Raw genomic sequence first — 19,264 nt, forward strand, 5'->3', positions numbered from 1 at the left:
TGCTCTTGTCCCATGACCTCACAATGCATTAGAGTTGGGATGTGTCAGAACTTCCCTTGGGGCATGTCCTGTGGTTGGGGTTCACTAGCACTCCAAAGCTACTCTACAATGTGAACAGAATTGCAGCAGTAAGTAGACATGTTTGCTTCACAGGCACAGTCATGATCTGAACAAAAACATAGTTGCAAACTACCTTTCATGCTCTTAACTGCAAGTGCAGTAGTGCTGTACGTGCCTTTGGGCAAGTTCCGGGTGGGGATTTCACCACCATGGCTTGAGAACCATAGCCAAGGACTTCTGCTGTCTGGGTGCTGCTATGTTAGTCAGGAAAGGAGATGTCATTTGCGAGGAAAACTTCAAGCCCGAAAATGTTAAAAGCATCAACAATGACAAAACCCCGCCCCAAACCAGCCCAGAAACTTACTACATAACAGATCTCTTACAATGCCAACAGTTGTCTCCCAGCAGGGTCCCCTGGGCACGTCTGCGGGGTCAAGAGGAGGTGGGGTGGCGGTGCTGCCATTCCCCACAGATGAGTTGTGGTGACTAATCAGTGTCCAGTGCGTGATGTTCTTCACCACATCCTCTTCAGCCAGCTGCAGTGAAGAGACCCACCCCCACCAGCCAAAAGCTTTAGGAAATATGGGAGGATGTGTTTGGAGAGACCCAAGGCATTGCATTCCCCCTCCTCCCTACCAGTTACCACCCTTCATATAAGCATTTGCTTACAACAGAGTTGCAGTGCTGGCAATAGCATAAAAACTCCTTCTCTCTTGCCAGGAGCAGGGGAGCAGCAGCTCTTCCAGATCAAAAGCAGAAAAGGGTACTGTGAATTCTGGGGAGCTAGCAGCTGGCTCCCCACATGTAGAAGAGCCAGACCTCCTCCTGTGTGCTGAGGGAGCCTCACTTGTCCTTCCTCACTTTTTTCATAATTTTTCAGGGCAGAGCAAACTACCCCAATTCCTCCAATTCTCAGCTTAAACCAGTCATTTTTTCTGCAGATCAGTTAGACGTTTATCCTTTCCTGCAGTTATCTGCCTGCAACACGCTACCAGGATAATGTTAAAGAGGGGAGTGCAGGGGAAGAGGATTATAAACTATATCCTTGAAGTCTGTGTTAATAGAAATTGCAAACAGTGTCAGATGGGGGAAAAAAAAATCAAATTGCCTTAACATGACATGATTATAGGAGACAATAACTACTCTCTTTTCAGGGCTGTAGAGAGAAGTTGGAGACTCTGGAAACCCCTCTGGTTGATGAGCCTCCCCTGGGTGCTGCAGTGGATGCTCGAGCGGATTGGGGATGGGGGAAGCATCTACTGCAAAGGGGGTGATCATCCCTACTGGCCATGGGGATGGGCTGTGCTCACTCCTGGCTTTGGAAAATGCTAGTAAACACGGCTTCTCAGCTCTTACTTTTTCGTTGACGTCATCCATCAGGGCCAACAAAAACGTGTAGAGGTTCCCAAGGAAGAGAGCAAAGATGCGCCCCAGCTGCCATTTCAGCCCAATGCGGGGATGGTAATTTTCTAGCGCAGCAATGGTTTCAAACAGTGGAGGGCAAAACATGCCCAGCAAGGACATCACAATTTCAACCTGCCACATGAGGAAAACGAGATTTACCACTAATAGTAACAGCAGCGACTATCTTACTTTCAGCAGAGCAGGGGCTGCCAGCAACTGGTTGGAGATTTCTGGAGGATTTATAAAGGGGATGGAACCAACGTGAGCTTAGCTTCTAGCTTTGCTTGGTGTGCAGGCAGAACAGTGTCAGACTTCAGGGCTGGGTTGCACGGCTTGCTCTTGCAGGAGCACTTTTGCTGTTATCTCAAAGGAATGAGCTCTGAAGAATTCATTCTCTGTCAGTCCAAACTCATGAATATTTAGGTTCCCCAAGTCCCTCATATTACTGCTTGCATCGGCTCTGAGGTTCTTATTTTAGTTTCAGAGGAAGTGCAAGACTTGGCTTGTGTGCATAAAGATAATTAGTCAATGCTAATGTTTATTTTCCATGTTCAGCACCTTTGCTTTTGCAATGGGCAATTACAGATTTGAATGGAAGCACATTAAGGACTCGGTTTGCAGCTCAAGAAAATGTGTTCTAGTGATATTTTTGTTCCTCTGTGTGGTGCAAGATGCTAAATTATACTGTGGTCAGTGAGGTCATTGGTCAGTCAGTGTTAGTTCTGGCATGACTTGCAGGCTGTGTCTTTTTTTACAGACCTCCAGTGCCCGTTGGCCTGCGGAGGACTGTGTCTGTGCAGCTGCTGGTGGGCACTGATTCACAGGTCTCTCTTTTAGTACTTTTCATTCCAGAAGAGGAGACAGTACCCAGAAAAGTATATATGCAGATCTCAAGTTATCACAAGGAAGGTCTCAGACATTAAACTTTTTTTAAATAGGATTTTTTTCTTTGGGAAAACCTCACTGAAATAAATCAAAGCATTTTGTGAGAAAGTGCAGTCTTGCTAATATTTTCTGAGGGAATTATGAAAATGTATGACTTTGAATTTAATTTGGCTTTGATATATAAATGTAGTATACATTGAAATTAAACTTTTCTATAGGTTGAAAGATTCTGTGTGTGTCGAGCTTCAAGATTTGAACTTTTCATTCCAAAACCAAACCAAAAAATTTTGATGACCATTCTAAAATCTTGATTCAAGATGGATGATAAAGATCTGTGTTTAGCTTTATGTTTCTAACACTGAGAGCTTTCTATTACAACACAATTTGTAAGTATTAATATGCAACTTGACGCAGATTCTTTAGAAAATAGTGTTGTAAGTGTTGAAGACCCATTGACTTTTATTGTGATTTATTGTAAGAGTATTTTCCCCTCTCTATAGGAGTTGTTAATTTGCCCTGGAAACTCTCAGTGAGACTTATGTGCTTCATGGCTAAAAGAAGTACAAAGGTACTGAAGGGGAGTTCTGGACCCTAGTAGGGAGTCCCTCTGCCCTGGGTGCTGCTCTCAAGCTGTGGCAATGATTATGCTGATGTCCAAGGCAAATTTTCACAGCAGAAAACCGGAAGCAAAGTTCCCTTACCTCATTTCTTTCATACCACCCCACGTTTTGCATTTTGGAAAACGTCTGGGAGCGTTTCACCACAAAATAAATGAGGTAGCCACTCCCGCACAAGCAGCATATGATGAGGACATTGGCCAAAACCCTCAGGAATCTCCTCAGGTGGATGTTCTCATCCTTGTTGCTTTCTTGCTCGTCCACGATAGACTCCTGAAAAAACAGGGGTGCTCACAGAAGGGGAGAAAGTATCTTGCAGCACTCAGCCTAAGGCAACATCAGATGGTTTTCCACCTTATGAAATGCAATCCCATGCCATTCTGCCTATATAGAATGTTCTTGTTTGTGTTAAATTCAAACTAATTTTCATACAGGCATCCCAGTTTGACTGAAAGACATCGAGTAGCAAACAACCTGACATGTCCCAGAGGAATGCTGTGGGGGAATTGTGTGCGGAAGTAAAACAATTTTTTATTTTTTTTTCAAATCCTAAAAAGGGCATTATGATGACCCTGGGCATGGGAGCTGGAGCTGCCATGGTTCAGTGCCATACCCTGGTTGTACAGAGAGATGTTGTATAAGTACCCAGAATTCCCTTTAAACCTCTGCCAAGGTAGTGGCTGGGGCCACCCCCAGAAGCAGACAGAGAAATGCTGGTTAGGGTTACCTTGAAGCTGGTGGTGATGGATGCAAACTTGTTGTCTGCCGTCTCTGGGTTGCCAATGAGGTAGTCCCAGCTGGTGAACATTTTCCAGCTGAAAATGAAGTTGTCATCGTCCCCGTCTGCTGTACTTTCATTAGCATTGCGTGCCATCCTGTGTAGGGACACGTGCAGTGACAAGGTCAGGCAGCATTTGACAGAGCCACCACATTTCCTTCAGCTTTATAAAGCAGCGCCGGTGGCTTGGGATTGCTAGTGGGTAAGGAAGGAGCAGCGTGACAGTTCTTGGGGTTTGGGTGCAACTGTGTAACGCATGCCATTGGACTTCAGGTTTAAAGAGGGCTGAGCTGTTAAATGGGGTCTTCAGGGCTATGCAGGTTTTGTATTTAAAGCAGTAATGTAGAAAAAAAAACCTAGCACAGGTGATTAAAGCAGGTTAAGGATTGCTTCCACCAATTAGTGCATGAAGAAAGTCTATTTACAGTACTTCTGGGTCCTAGGGTACAGTATATGATTATGGCTACCTTTAGGTAGTTAAATTTAGTCAAAAACCACTGGTGCTGTCCAATACAACCACTGCAACACAAAGTTTTAGTGAGACTTCACTAGCTGCACAACGCTGGAGCCAAAGAACTTGCAGCAAGTCATGCAGGGAGAGGAAAAGGATTATTCTTGTTAATCAGCATAGGAGGAGATACGGCTTCTGCTGTTTTCTCTCTATTATTTGATCCCTGAAATCCTTCTGTAACCCCCACTAGAGTTCCTAGTACCAGTCCCTCAAGGAAGGCGAGACAACAGAAGCTGCAATTTCATGGCAAATGTACAGCAAATCCCCATGTCCCACTCCAGACAAAGGCTCAAGAGGCTCTTTCTGTTGCACAGCAATAGGGCCTGTTCCAGCAGTGATACAAATCCATGGGCTTATTCTTTCTTGCAAAGGAAGGAAAACCTTTGTATGGTGTGCCCTCCAGGCAGAGACAGGGGGGTTTATTTTTTCATTTTTTGACTTTGCAGAGACTGTCTCAGCAGCAAGAAGTGCCTCAGCTGTGTCCTCAGAGCGGGGAGCCTCACTGGCGTTTGGGGACAGTGCACCAGGGTCATGGAGATTGCGGCCCTGCTTTAAAACTCTACTGATAGGTTTGGATATGCATCAAAGGTAGTCTGGTAGCTTCTGTCTCTTTTCTGTACCCCTCACGCCATCTGTGTAACTCACGTTGGTTTTCAGGAATGTTTGGTTTTTTTTTTTTTTTGCTATGAAAGGATGGGAAAAAGAGCCTTTGAAATTTACTGTAAGTAAAATCCTCCTTCATGTAAAAAATTCACCTGTTTGATGGCCCTGTAGTAATGTTGGAGGAAGGGTTGAAGTGATCCAGAGGGGAGGAAGAAGAGGACTGGAGAAGGAGGTGTGAGATTTCAAAATAATGCTTGTGAGCACATGGCTGAGGCAGGGGACTGGCCAGGTACACCCAGAGCCAGGGGTGGTGGATGCTGAGTGCATGGACACAGCAGGCACACAGTCCCCTTCACCCCAAGCTCTCCCAGCTGTCTGGCCAAGGCTGGACTGAGCTGTGAGCCATGCCCATGGAGGGGAACTCAGCTGTGAGACACATCTGGACAGTGTTTGTAGAGAGGGCAACTCCAGACGTACTTACGATCTTATAACAACCATCAGGCTGTAGCCAAACACGCTGATCCCAACCATGAAATATGCCATTGGTAGCCTGTATTTTAACCAGCCAATTGTCCGCTGGTTGTTGTAGTAGCCGTAAAAGAGGGCTGAGTATTTGATGTAGCCCTGGAGGAAAAGCAAAAGCAAACATTTGTGTAAGTTGTGGCTTTTCTTCTGCAGAAAAGAGGTTTCTGGTGAAAACTGAAGATATAAAACAAAGAAAATCAACTTGGAAATATTTTTAGCATCTCAGTCTCAGCTGTTTGTTGTCCTATCACCTTTGAGAGCCGTTGTCCTAAGAGCTTAGCCTCCTAAAAGAGGGAAGAAGAGAGGGAGAATGTCAGAGGATACTGGCTCAAAACCAAAATGTAGTTTTTATCCATCGCTGTTTCATCCCTCCTAGCAAAACCTCCTTATTGCTCCTCGTGACTGTAGCCCACCTGCTTTTCTAAGGCAGTATCAAGCACTCAGATTGTGCAGAAATGCTGTAGAAAAGGGTTTTCCCACCATGATATGAAACTTTTCTTTGCAGCTAGGAGGCAGATGATTCTCAGTACCCTGCAGATTTAGTTCCTTTTACTGGCTACCACCTGCAGAGCAAATATAACTAAAGACTAAAATCAAAGCATTACTTTCCTGTGGAAAGCAGAGCTCAGACACAATATCAACCATGTTTCCTCAAGTACATCAATTTTTTGCTGTACAAACTGTTGGGCATTCAATGAGTGTGAAGATCTCAACCTGCGTTAGTAATCTCTTCCTATTTTTCTGTCATTTCTCATCCAAGTTGATATGTCTTATTGCATTTTGTACTCCATTTTTTGCCTATTATCTTTTAGCTCATAAGTTAAAGTTATCCAGTCTGGCCATGATAGCTGAGCTTCACTCTGATCAAGCCTTCAGAAAGACCAAAATTGAGACATAATTTGAAGCTCCTATCAGAGGCTATTTAACGGGTCTTGTTTAGAGACATTGAATAATTTACATGGGAGGGGATCTCTGGAGGTCATCTACTACAGCCCTCTGCTCAAAGCAGAGCAAATTTCAAAATTAAGTGCTGTGGCACAGGGCCACATCCAGCTGAGTTTTGAAAATCTCCAAGGATGGAGATCCCACAGCCTTTCTGGGTGTCTCTTCCAGTATTTGACCACCTTCATTTAATCAATTAGATGAAGCTCCCCCAGAGTGCTAGGTGTTTCATTCCGGATCTAAAGCTTTGGTTTCCCTGGGTGCCTTTGGTATCCCTAGCTGCGTGTTTGCCCTGCACTAAGAGCCATGTCATAGGTACAGGACAACTCTGCACATGTTTCTGCCAGTACTGCTGAGCCACTTGGGGAAATGCAGCAAGCCTACAGCTGGCACAGCATGGCTGCTTGGGGCTTGTAGTGTGTTGTGTATAACACGTGCTGGGGAAGATGCAATGAAAAAAGCCTCATAAAGTATAATGTTCCAGAAGGTGCTAGTGATGTTTTTTTCTCAGGTTGTAATCCCAAACCTTTACCTTTTTGATTGATCAAATAACGGGGACTGAAAAAGGAGTTTCTCTGCTCACATCATCCAGTACGTTCTTTAAACTCCATTTGTGAGACATGGTGTCGGGTATCCAAGTGAGATTTATTCCTTTCTACTTCTCTAGAAATCCATGATGTGACCTCCTTGCTGCCAAAGCATACATTTCCCTGGCTCCTCTCTCTTGAAATGTATTTTTCAGGATCACGTTATTGTCTCTTCATTTTATTCCTGCTCTGAAATAGGTTTCCCCATTGCACCTCTCCTTTAAACAAGCACCTATTAATTTTCAAAGGGCAAGCCTCTGTGAGTGGCTTAATTTGACACCTGGTTGCAGAGGGTATAGGTGTACATTGTTGCCCCACAGCTGGAGATTGTTTCTCAAGCCTGCTTGATTGCTCTCTGGTGTTAAGTAGCAAGGGAGTAGGTTCCAGGTGGGGACCTTTATGGCAGAGGGATTCAGAGGATCAAGGGCTTGATGGGAATGTAGAGGTATGTACCAAGCCACAGACAGGAGACTGGCAGGTCATGTTAGCCAGCTTTTCACGCAACGGTACAGCCTCATCCAAGAGCAACTTCCTTACTCATATGTGTATAGTTTATGGTCTCCCAGACAAAATCGGCAGTTGCAGCTCAGCAACACTCCTGCAGGGCTTTTTTCTGTTTGGCATGTTGTTTTTTTTCCTGGTTGAATGAGTTTAAATGCAGCTTCCTGTATTTTTACAGTGTTCTATTCAAATGAGCTTTTCATTCAGTGCAATGCTATTCAAAATGTCACTAATTCACCTCTGAATTTCAGATTCTGGCAAGTAGGTGAAAGTGCTGGGAGAGCATGAGCTAAAGTCTCTGCTGATCTTCAGCAGAAAATGAGTGGTGAATGAATCGCAGAATCATCCAGGTTGGAAAGGGCCTTGAAGATCATCCAGTCCAACCATTAACCTTACACTGACCGTTCTCAACTCCATCAGATCCCTAAGCGCTATGTTGACCCATCTCTTAAACACCTTCATGGATGGAGATTCCACCACCTCCCTGGGCAGCCCATTCCAACACCCAACAAACTGTTCTGCAAAGAAATACTTTCTGACATCTAGTCTAAACCTTCCCTGGTGCAACTTGAGGCCATTACCTCTTGTCCTATCACTTGTTCCTTGGTTAAAGAGACTCATCCCCAGCTCTCTGCACCCTCCTTTCAGGTAGCTGTAGAGGGCGATGAGGTCTCCCCTCAGCCTCCTCTTCTCCAGACTAAACCCCCCCAGTTCCCTCAGCCGCTCCCTGTACGACCTGTGCTCCAGACCCTGCACCAGCTCCGTTGCCCTTCTCTGGACACGCTCGAGTCATTCAATGTCCTTTTTGTAGTGAGTGGCCTAATGAAGGTTTGGGCCTCCCAGATTCCTGGACACACCAGTATTTGGATATATTAATAAGTTAATTTAAATAATCTGGTTTACATGACAGTAGTTGTGATTTTTTAGCTAAGGAAATTGTGATGGGGTTTATTACAGAAGGACTGGGTCCCATGCTTGAAATATACAGGCCAGCGTGAACAAGCATTTAAAAAATATTTGCAGAAGTAGCAGCTTTGAAAGTCAGATGCCAAGGTATTTGCCACAGCAGAATCTCTTCACCCTCTGCACATACCTTTCCTCTTTTGGGCTATCCCCTAAAAAGACTTAATCCCTTTGGCCTGAATCTGCAAAGGCAAAGAGTAACTGTGTGCGTGTGTGTGGGAGAGTTGGGCTTTCAGCCAAGTGCTTGTGGGTGGCTGGAAACTTGGGCTTTCCCTTTGGGTGCAACTCCTAAACTTTGTTCCCAGCTTCAGTCTCATATAAATATTTCAGGGGAATAGGGATGCAGGGACATGAGGAACTATTCCCTTCCCAAGGCTACAAGCAAACTGAGTGGTATGGCAAGGTGCTCCCTGCCCACAAAGGGGGTCCATGGCTTCTCTCCTTCTGGCTGCCTTGGAGCCACTCTCATATTTCACCTGCATGCTGGTTGCCTTTCTATTTGGAAGTAAAATGGCTCTTGTGCACACCATATTTTTTTGTTTTGTCAGAATGAAATTCTACATTGTGAATGTGAGATGATAATACAAATTTCTACGGATTGTTTTATGTACCTTCAAAAAAGGATGATTATTTTTATTTTTTTTTTCCCCTGAATTCACGAGGCAGCTCTATAAATGTGGTTTAAGTGAGCTGTGCCAACCTCATCACTGGCAGTGTATGTAGTCACCTGCTTCTACTAATGCTCATTGAAAACCCTAATTTTGGCTTCTTGTGCTTCATGAATAAAAATACTGTGTAGATTAAAGGATGTGGGATTCCTAAATCTGCTTTAACTTCTTTCAGTGGGGAACTGAAAAATTCACTGGCCTTCGTGGATCTTATTTTGACCTCAGACAGACACATTCCGTGTGGCGTCAGCCAAATGTGTTGGGATGTGATATGTTCCCTTTAGAATAAAAATGCATCTGCTTTGTTCCTGCAAACCCAAGAAATATATGTCTGTGTGTTTTTGTGTGTATACACACACACACACACACGTGTGACATACGCCAGCCAGCACATTTGTAAATGGAAGTGGTTCATATTCGTATGCAGGTGCCTGCACGTGCACATGCTGTTCTGGCCAGAAATCTCTGGAGATCCACAGAGATTTTGTGGCAGCAGGTGTCTTCATCTCCCGGAAGAAACAGATGCATTGCTGGTTTATCTTGGAATAAATTCATCCCTGTAGTGCTGCTAACTTCTGAAGGGTTTTAGGAGGTATTCAACTGATCTCTTATGATTAACACTCCTGTGCTTACCTCAAAATCCCAAAGAACTGAAAAATCCATAGCTGTTGCTTGTTCAGCCCGGGGTACAGTTTTCCTCGGCATGCTCCCGTATGGCATTCCCATCAGGATCTGGTGAACATTAATAACAGTGATGCATGTATGGCATAACACACTGAACAGTTTGGTTGGTTTTCCATTTTTTTGATTTTCATATATATTTTATTTCTTGATACCAGAGCAGCAGTTTAAAATATTTAGAATTAATTTCACCCAAATAACATCCCTTTCACTGGTAACATCCATTGTACAGGAAATAATTTGCCAAGGAATTGTATCTCTCAATGCACAGCTCTAGTTTAAATGCCTTTAGTTTAGCAAGAAGTTCTTTGCTTGAACTTCATGGGTCTAATGCAATAAGGGGATTAGCTTTATCTATTTATGCAGGATTCCTCCTCTGAGAGACGTCAGAAGCACTGGGCTGAGCTTTCAGTGTATTTTGAATTATATAGTCTTGAATTGAAAAAAGATCTCAAGGTGAGGTGAAGGGCAGTTAGGTTTGGGCAAAAAACATATGACAAAATCAGGTAAAGAACAGTTTTCATGGCACAGCCTCTCCTCATGGCACCATGGAAAGCAGGTCTTGCAGCAAGTCCGGTAGCTATAAAAGTCCTGAGAATGTCAAGGGCTATGGAGAGTTAATAATGTATTTACAGCCAGACTCTGACTGGTGCATATATGAAAATATCTCATTAGCATTAATAGCCTAGAAAGGTCCTAGCATATCACTTATTTTTAAGGGCTATCTAATTAATTTCAAAATAGTTTACGATTAAATGTTTATTGCCCAGCTACTCTCTATATCGTAACAGCTCAGTAGTCAATGAGTAACAGTATGCATACTTTAAAGACGAAAGCTGTTTAGTCTTCTACCATACGTATAGCTCCTTACAAAATACATTTATAGTGTTCAGTGCTAATGGTTATGTCTCTTCATCTTGGGAGGAAACAGCTTTTACTTTCAATAGAGTGAGCAACCACATTAAGGAGAACAAAAGCACCATCCTCAGGAGAGACTCTGTGCTGCATTTTTGCTCCATAAAAATCTGCATTAAACAGAACAGATGCCACTGTCTGCAGATTGCACAGCCTTTAAAGACTGCACTGACTAATTTAGCTGGAGCTGTGATGGCTACATTAATTTCTTCAATAAACAATCATATATAGTTGGCTATGAGATCTTTTTCCTTCCCCAAGAACAGCGAGAAATAGAAAAACTAAAAATAAAACTCTTCCTTGTGAATCATCTGAATTAAGAGTACAGAAAAGGGATATTTCCCAAACAAATGTTAGTTGGCAGAGTGCTGGGAAATTGTTCCTTCCCTTGAGGGCTCCTCCTGCAGAGCAATTTTGTGCCTGCCACCCAGAGCCATGTCCCTTGGAGGGCCCAAAGGGGGGATGTTCTTAATCACTTTCAGAGCACAGCCCATTTCTTATGGCTCTGACAGACCTGAGCTCGTACCTAGGAGTCATCGGTCATGTTTTTCACTTTAGTCAAAATGTAAAACTAGCCTTAGATTAGGTTTTTGAGCTCCTGGTTTAGCTGCTGAATAGGCAGGATCTTTAACAGCATTTTAGGACTCCTGATTTCAGTCTGACTTTTAATCCTGTGCCAGTAACGGCCTCGTAAGTTGGTCTTTGTAAATAATCATCCTTATATATTTAATTTTTCTAAAGCACTTCCTGTTGCAAGACACTTGCTTGTGCTATCAATCTCATACTCACGTAAAGCAACGGGCAAGACAGTACTGAAAGAAGAATTAATCACTTACCTCTGGAATTATAACCAGTCCAAATATTAATCCAAAAAGGACAAGATTTACTCCGTACATCCACCGCAGAAATATGAAGTAGGAAGCGACTGAGGAGCCAAAGTGACCTTAAACCAGAAGACACTTCATGGTTAGGAGTGTAGGAGGGTTAAACTGTCCTCAGCATGACCTGGACCCCTTTACCCTCATGTCTCCCCAGCACGTTGCCCAAGACCCTCCTGACAGTCCCCACCACCGGTGGAGACAGCAAAGTCCAGATCTGCCTGGGGCATGTGCTCCTCCTTTGGCATCAGTGCCCAGGGCGAGAGGAGACTGGGGACCAGGGAGCTGGAGGATTGTTTGGATGAAGGCAAAGCTGTCTTACAAAATGTGTCACTGCCACCGAACAGCAACTTTCACTTACTCTCCACTTCTTTTATCTTCATCTCCCAGGGTATGCACTGGGTTTTAAAATTGTCAAAGTCTCTCTTAAATTTCACCCATTTCTGAAACAAGACAACATTTCAGTGAGCAGAGAGGTGAGAAGCGGGAAGCTGGTTTGTCTGCAGGGCTTTCTGATGTCAGGATTTGGTAAAATTACTAGAAGTGGGTGTGAAGTCCAAAGCAGAAACTCTGATCTGAGTCTGATCTTTCAGACTATTTCAGACACTACCTTCAATCCAAAAGCCCCCCACCGCCAAGTGTTAACATTCAGTTAACATTCTTTTGGAAAGCTGAAGTTGTGCTATGAGTTTACCATATAACATAGGGGTGGCAAATTCAGACCTAGGTCTGGATTGAAAGAATTGATGCAGAACCAACACTATTTAAAACAAAATTTAATTTGATAGAATACTGAGCTTTTGAATATTTTCTCATCAGACCAGTGGCTAAACTTCTGTTGGTTTCATCATCTCAGGTCTGGCTCCGTTTTTGACTTCTCAGTATAATCTCCATGACAACACGCAATTTGGCTACCAACTTCAGTTTTAAAACAGTGTCATCATTCTCCCTGTTATCTTCTCACTACCAGGGAGGATGAAATTTTACAGGAGTCTACAGGGCAGTGCAAGAGTTTGTCATGGCCTCTCTCCCCTTTAGGGTACCTTGTCTCACAGATCAAGGTTTTGGAGATTGCAGCCAGAAAGCTGTGGTTTTCCCTGCTCCTGCAAAGACTCCCTTGCTTCAGGGAAGGTAGCAATGAGATTCAGGTGGGGGGAAATTTTCTCCTGTTCTTTCTGTAATAGCCATAGATTTGAAGCTGGCTAGTATTTCTTTTAATGTGCACAGCAAGTTTTATTCTGATTTCCTGGTGTCTCTTTTGCCAAATACAAGTTAATAAGCTCTACCAAAAATGTGCTGAATGCAAAACCAGGTATCCAAGCTTTTCCCTGACATCATTGCAGCACTTACCTTTGCCATCATCATCTTATACGCGTACAACTTTTTGCCCTTCCCTTTTCCCAGAGCTCCTTCAAACTTTTCTACAAAAGCTTGTGCCTCCCTAATTGGAAAATAAATAAGCAGGTTATTGAAACAGCAAAGGGGTCTTTAGCTTTTCACCTCTGCCTGCACAGTGGGAAAGCAGCCACACTCGTGCAAAGGTGGGGGTATGGTCTCTCTCCACACCATGCACTGCCTGTGGGTTTCTGGATGCTGTCTGCTGGTGGTGTTGCTGTGCCATGTAGAGCTCGCACACACCCACAGCTAGCTGACAGGTCCCCAAAGCACTCATGTTCATGCAGAGATGTGTCCCAAATCTTGTTCAACACTTCTCCCTAAGTGTAGACCAAAACCCCACCTGTTCCTCTCGCTACCACCCTGGCATGCCTGCTGTAACTTCTCTCTCCTTGTGCATTGGTCAAGAAGAAAATAACATCATTCAGTGAAACAAACTCCAAGCAAGAGGACACAGAATTTCCCTCCATGAACACCTCCCTGGATAAACTATCAAAGATGTGCAGTTGGCCCAACAGGATAATTTCAGCATCAGAGAAATCAGTGTATGCTAGTTAGGAATAAAATCAAGCTGCAAATTGAAATTAGTTTTAGAATAGGATTTCTAAGGGAAATACAGAGAACAGAACCTAGGTAGATGCTTTCAGAATATGCTGAGTTTGTGAATGAAATTGTATCATATATTGGTGTTGCTAATACCTCATGAGAAGAGGTTAAATTTCAGGAGTTGGGACGTCCTTTGTAATCCTAAACCTATGGGAAAGACAGATTTATACTTGGTAGAAATAGTTGGCTAGTTCAGCACATCACCTTGGGATAATCACCTGCGACTTTATTTGCAAACCTAAAGTGAGATTTCTAAGTCTTGAACACTTTTTTTTTGCTCTCTTTGTGTTTCACATTCCTCATCTGTGTAATGGGGCTAATCACTTCTTGTGTCAGGGTTGAGTTTGTGCAGCTGGAATAACTAATGAATGTATGACTCTGGAGACCCCGGCACAAGCAATGCAACAATTCTGTTTAGGTTCATTAGCAGGTGGTAATGGTTGCCATGGTTCAGGGATAAGGTGCAAGGATGGAGGTACATTATCAAACATGATGCTAGGCAGAATTTTAGCCAGGATCCTACACCAAAGGGAAAATATGTCAGAAATAATACTGCTTTGCTTTTTTTTTTTTTCCTTGCAGAACTTTGGACTTTTAGGGTCATAAGATTATATATGTAATGAGCTCAGCCTTGTAGCATGCCTGTGAGATAGAAAAGCTGCTTTAATACAATTTCCCTGTATAGATCTTTACCCAGATTTTTAGAAATAATTGGCACTGTTGAAGGCTCCTCATTTTAATGGAAGATAGAGCAGGTCTTGGCCTTCAGGGTGTAAAAGAGAGAATCAGACACACATGGTGACTGCCAGCCTTCACAGCCTGGTCACTGAAGCTCTGAGTAGCCTCTTGGTAAACATGGAGCAGGAGCATCACCATTCCCCATGGGGCTGTGCATGCCTTGCAACACTATTTTGAAAGCTCTTCTGGTAGAAATGGGTTTCAGGGGATTTTTAACCAATAGAGCCTTGATTTGAATCATTGCCTCGATGCAGGAATGGTTTGTTATGAGCCACTGCCTGTTGACCTGTGGGTTTTAGTTTCCCTCGTTTGCCCTGCCCCACTGCCTCTTGCACCAAGGGGTCTCTGCAGCTTCCTGAGTTGTTCCCACATTCAGTGTAGGCTGGGTGGCAATATTCTCTTCATTTCATAAACCTCTTCAAAGAATACAGCATCTTTCCTGACCAGTCCCATCTCAGGAGTGTGAAGTAACATGGCACTTCGCTGCTCTGATTTCTGTCTGACAATGGACATGGCACTGAGTTTGCTTTAACAAGTAGTCTGACAGTAGTGTGTCATTTGGTTTTAAATACAAGGGTAGAATGACCTGGCCATGGGTATCAGTTGAACAGATTTGCACCTTGTCCGTTCTTTGGTTACAGAGGCTGAAAATCAAATTCCACATTTTAACTCTGATCATTTAAACTCAGACAGGCTGGCCAGGCTCTGCTGGTTGCTTTTTCTGAGACTGGGGTGTTACAGTAGCAGCAGCAAATATGTAATTTCTAAGAAAGGCAAAGTGCATTGGACAGTCAGCAAGGATCCCAGGGGTGGGGGTTCCCGGTGTGATAGGTACCTGAGCACTGAGAGCTTCTTCATCATCCTCCAGGGCTTGTTTCTCATCGTGGCAATCAGTTTTTTCTTTTGCTCCACCTGTTCCATCAGCATCGCGAGCTCTTCCTCTGATAACGACTCCTCGTCAGATGAGTTGGAAGAAGAAGTAGTACTAGGAGAGACACAAATTAAAGCGTACAAAACAGAAAAACTTGCAGGACTTAGAGGGAAGGTCCTGCTTGGTGTGGGCACAGTGCTGCTGGCCCCCCAGGATCCCACTCTGATGTGGGCACAGTGCCTCAGCGTTCCCTGGCTCAGTGTGACGCACTCGGGGCAAGGCTGCTTCCAGTCAGGATAACAGAGAGGCAATTGCACCTCCCCATAACTCGCCTGACGTTGTGCTTTGAACCACACTTCAGCTACAGAAGCATTGCTGAGGGCTACAGCTGGCTCTGGAGAAATGTTTTTCACATCTTCAGAAGGAAATGGAAGATAGCGAGAGAAGCAGAGGGTTGGGACAAACAAGATTTAAAACAGACTTGAGAACATGAGAGATCTATTTTAACCTGAATGTTTCCATAGACTAACCAAAAAATGTGCCCAGATCTAAGTTGCTCTAGGTATCTAGTTTAAGAGTGCTGTTCTACCTCCAACTGTAGGCACTAGGACTCCACTACATGCATAGATCTGATCCTGGCTGAGCAATGATAACGGTAGAAGACTTTGGAAGCAGTTTTACACTACTGTTTTCCACTGCTGTATCTCTTTTGGGAGAGCAGTAACCTGCTTGCAGTCTATTAGTTTTGCAGTTCTGACCCCTATGCCACTGGCATGTGGATACCGCTGCTGGTTTGACACGACGCACCTTACTCAGGGATTGTTTAATTACCTGTTTTTCCTGTCTGTCTTCTGTTTGTCATCCCCCTCTTTTTCTTTCTTGTTTGTTTTCTTTTCTTTGTTTTCTGACTCCTTTTGATCTTTGGTAGGAGCCTTTTTGCCTCTCTCTCTCTGTCGGCTTCCTTCCTCTCCTGCTTTTTTTCCATCACTGTTTTTTTGTTGGTGGTTTTTTTTCCTAGAAGCTCTGTTTTGTTGGCTACAACTGTCTTCCTCTTTGCTCTCATCTTCTTCTTTGTCTTTCTCTTGCTTTTTCCTTTCAAGTCTGCTTGCTCTGTCAGTTTTCCTGCGGGGATGTTTCTTAGGTGTCTTGTCCTTTACTTCTTCTGCAAGGGATAAAAAACAAGTACCGTGGGAAATCCATGCGGACAAAATAAAGATTCATCAGAAAAGTGTGGGCAGCCAGGATGCCTGATGGAAACCCTAGCCAAGTCAATGAGCAGATACCCATTGACCTTGGTGGGTTTTGCATTATGCCCCATCCAAGAGCCACATTCATCTCTTCGGTTACTCAACTCCCATTTAAGATAGTATGGCTCATTTTAGCACATCAGTGACTTATATGTGACCATAAGAAAACAGGGAATTAGTTACAAATGAAAAAATCCATCCATCAGAGAGCACAGACAGATATCTTCCCAATCTGTAAATACATCAGAGCAATGGAAACAGAAATTGTAGCTGGTTATAAGGTATGTAGTTTCCTTGTTGATGCAATGTCCTTGAAAGATGTTTACTTTTTTAAGGCTGGAGATGGAGGTCTTCTGTTTATAGAGAGAAAAGGTACAGCTTAGGCAGTACATAGTTTTGTTTCTCTGAGTTTTCTTTTATATAGGAAGGTCTCTATCTAGAGAAGAAAAAAACCCAGATAGTCTCTGATGAAAATTTCATTCTTATTGGCATTGCAAGCTAAAAACCTTTTTTGTCCAGAAGTCAGAAATACTTCCAGTTTAAGGATTCCAAAATTTCTGGCTGATGAAAATAAAGTGTTCAAACAACAAACAAAAGATTTATCATTTTGGCATTGATTTTTTTTTTTTTTTTTTTCCCCAGAGTTGGAGAAATTGTAATGGAAGAATGAGATTGTGCTGGAATAGGATCCAGAGTGAAAAATGAGCTGTCTAAAAGGTGAGGAAAATAGAAGGAAAGAGAATTTGAGTATTTGCATTTTTGATGAAAATAGTATTTGCTTGCTAGTGGTTAAAAATTAGTAGGTGGTGGTTGTGACATTTGTCACTGGGAATGAGAAGGAGCTTTCAACTAATTTCGCAGGATCCATTAGATCGGTTTCAGTTACTATGTAATGGTCTATCTCAGCTGAATTTCAGTTAGTGATCTAGGTCAAAGGACCACCTACCCTCTTTGGGAAAATGTTCATCTGGGGCATCCAACTCTCATGGTTTTACTTTTCAACCTATCAAATATTAGGTTAAATGTGGAGCATTCATTTGTTACTTTTATTGCCTTGGTTGCCTTTATGGAAAAGGTGGCTATGATGTAAAAAAAAAAAATAATAATAATAAAAAAAATCCTAGTCATTTGTTAATTACTTTCTCATATTTTATGGATTGCACAGACACGGTTGTGAACGAGTTTTGCAGGAGTGTCTACATTTGTATCACCTATCCAGTGCAGTTATGATTTTACCTCTTAACTATCTTTTTTATTTAGTGTTATAATCCTACCACTGAACTATTTCTCTTTATTTATTATACATAAAAGATTAAAGATGTTTTTAATCCTGTTACTGGCTCTTCCCAATTCTCCTTACAACCATCAGTCTGTCTTCAATCCATTTTCATTTTTATCTTCTCATGGCCATGATTAATTAAGATACCAGTGTGTTATGGTCTAAACAAGCATTGCAGGGAGGGCAAGCAGGACCGTGGTGTGGTGCAAAGCAGTCTTAGCCCTGCAGACAGTTGTGCTTTACCTGAATGCCTGGTTTACTAGGGAAAACTGCCAAAGGACATGGGCTCCAACTGCCTCCCACTCTAGAAGCATGGATGAAAGGGGACAGACTGCTTCAGAACGGTGGTTTACATATCACTATTATAAATCAAGCCCGAGCTTACAAATAGCTCATGAAACAGTTTGTGTTGTTGAGCAAGCAACAAGCAGGAGAGAAAAAGAAAAGGTATCACTTCTTGTATTTCAAACAAGACCAAATTTGTTAATCTCTACATTACCTTCACTCTCTGCATCACTTTCGACTTGTCCATCAATCTCTATTCCGACTGCAAAACAAAGAACAAAGATTAATTGCGTTTGTTGCTGGGATTTATACACATGATGCTTTACACAGCTAGCTCTTCAGGACCAGCTGAACTTGGCAGAATATCCCTTATTGATTATACATTATATTCTTTTCCTACAGTGATGCTCGTAATATTTAGTTTAGTTTGGCGTATCGGCAAAAGTTTCCTACAGGAGCACATCGAAATTGCATGATATTTGAGAGATGCAAAATGGTGTGACTGGAAAGTCCCGAGACATTTTGTCAAGTATTTGGCAACATCCAAACTGAAATGATCTCATAGTGATACCAACCATCTTCCATGATGACCTGTAAGGCACATTTCTTTTTCTTCCCCATGACAGCCTCCCGTCTTTTGCACAGACACTGCAGCTGCTATTCTGCGCAGAACACCCCACTCATATACGGATTACTCTCTCTTCCAGTGCCCATGTGCTTGTCTCCTTGGCATTGCAGACAGGTGGGCATGTCCAGCCATTGGTGACCTCTTGCTCGTGAGCCATGTGTGCAGGGGAGGGCAGGGAGGGGTGGGAGAGGCAAGGAAGACCTAGGCTCTGCCTCAGCCCACCCAAATGCTTTCCCTTCTGCTCCCTTCTCCCTGTGAAAAAAGCACCTGTCGGCATTACATTGCATTTCATTATTTAAACATGAAGGAAAGCCCTTTGGTGGATACTTGGTGGTATCATATGAAACACAGACACAAGTCACGTCTGGTTCTGACATAAGCATGTGGCTGGAGGCTTTGAAAGGATCAATTTTCTTAATGCCATATTCTTTACTGACCTGCGTCAATCTGTGTAACCCTGTTAGTCATTCTCCTGCACCTTATTAAAACTCTCTATCGGTGCCCCTTGGGGCATGGCTGTGGGTCACCTTTTGTCTTCCATGCATGTCCTTTGTAGGGGACTCATGAGCTAATAGATGCAGCAAGGAGTCAGGAGTCAAGACACCAGGATCTCTCTTTCCTTTGCTCCTCTATTCTGTATGACCTTTGCATACTCATTGCACTTGCTGGTAAAATAGGATAGATTTTCCTTCTAGGT

At 43.2% G+C, this 19,264-nt stretch overlaps 1 protein-coding gene across 1 annotated transcript in view; it reads right to left on the reverse strand.

Annotated features, from left to right (window-relative positions):
• TMC2 (transmembrane channel like 2) overlaps nt 1-18,806 on the reverse strand; it is a 34,057-nt gene extending 15,251 nt beyond the window's left edge. Inside the window, exons 1-13 of the mRNA XM_026843522.1 lie at nt 18,515-18,806; nt 18,154-18,201; nt 15,960-16,290; nt 15,093-15,242; nt 12,869-12,959; nt 11,880-11,961; nt 11,477-11,583; nt 9,678-9,776; nt 5,340-5,482; nt 3,694-3,841; nt 3,051-3,239; nt 1,417-1,596; nt 444-596 (exon numbers count right to left, since the gene is read on the reverse strand). Coding sequence (XP_026699323.1) covers nt 444-596; nt 1,417-1,596; nt 3,051-3,239; nt 3,694-3,841; nt 5,340-5,482; nt 9,678-9,776; nt 11,477-11,583; nt 11,880-11,961; nt 12,869-12,959; nt 15,093-15,242; nt 15,960-16,290; nt 18,154-18,201; nt 18,515-18,560 — 1,767 coding nt within the window. The 5' untranslated portion in view covers nt 18,561-18,806. The remainder of the gene's footprint in view (nt 1-443; nt 597-1,416; nt 1,597-3,050; nt 3,240-3,693; nt 3,842-5,339; nt 5,483-9,677; nt 9,777-11,476; nt 11,584-11,879; nt 11,962-12,868; nt 12,960-15,092; nt 15,243-15,959; nt 16,291-18,153; nt 18,202-18,514) is intronic.
• Nucleotides 18,807-19,264: the final 458 nt, after the last annotated feature.

Source organism: Athene cunicularia (assembly GCF_003259725.1).
Source record: "Athene cunicularia isolate RWA chromosome 2 unlocalized genomic scaffold, athCun1 chr2_part1, whole genome shotgun sequence".
NCBI lineage: Eukaryota > Metazoa > Chordata > Aves > Strigiformes > Strigidae > Athene > Athene cunicularia.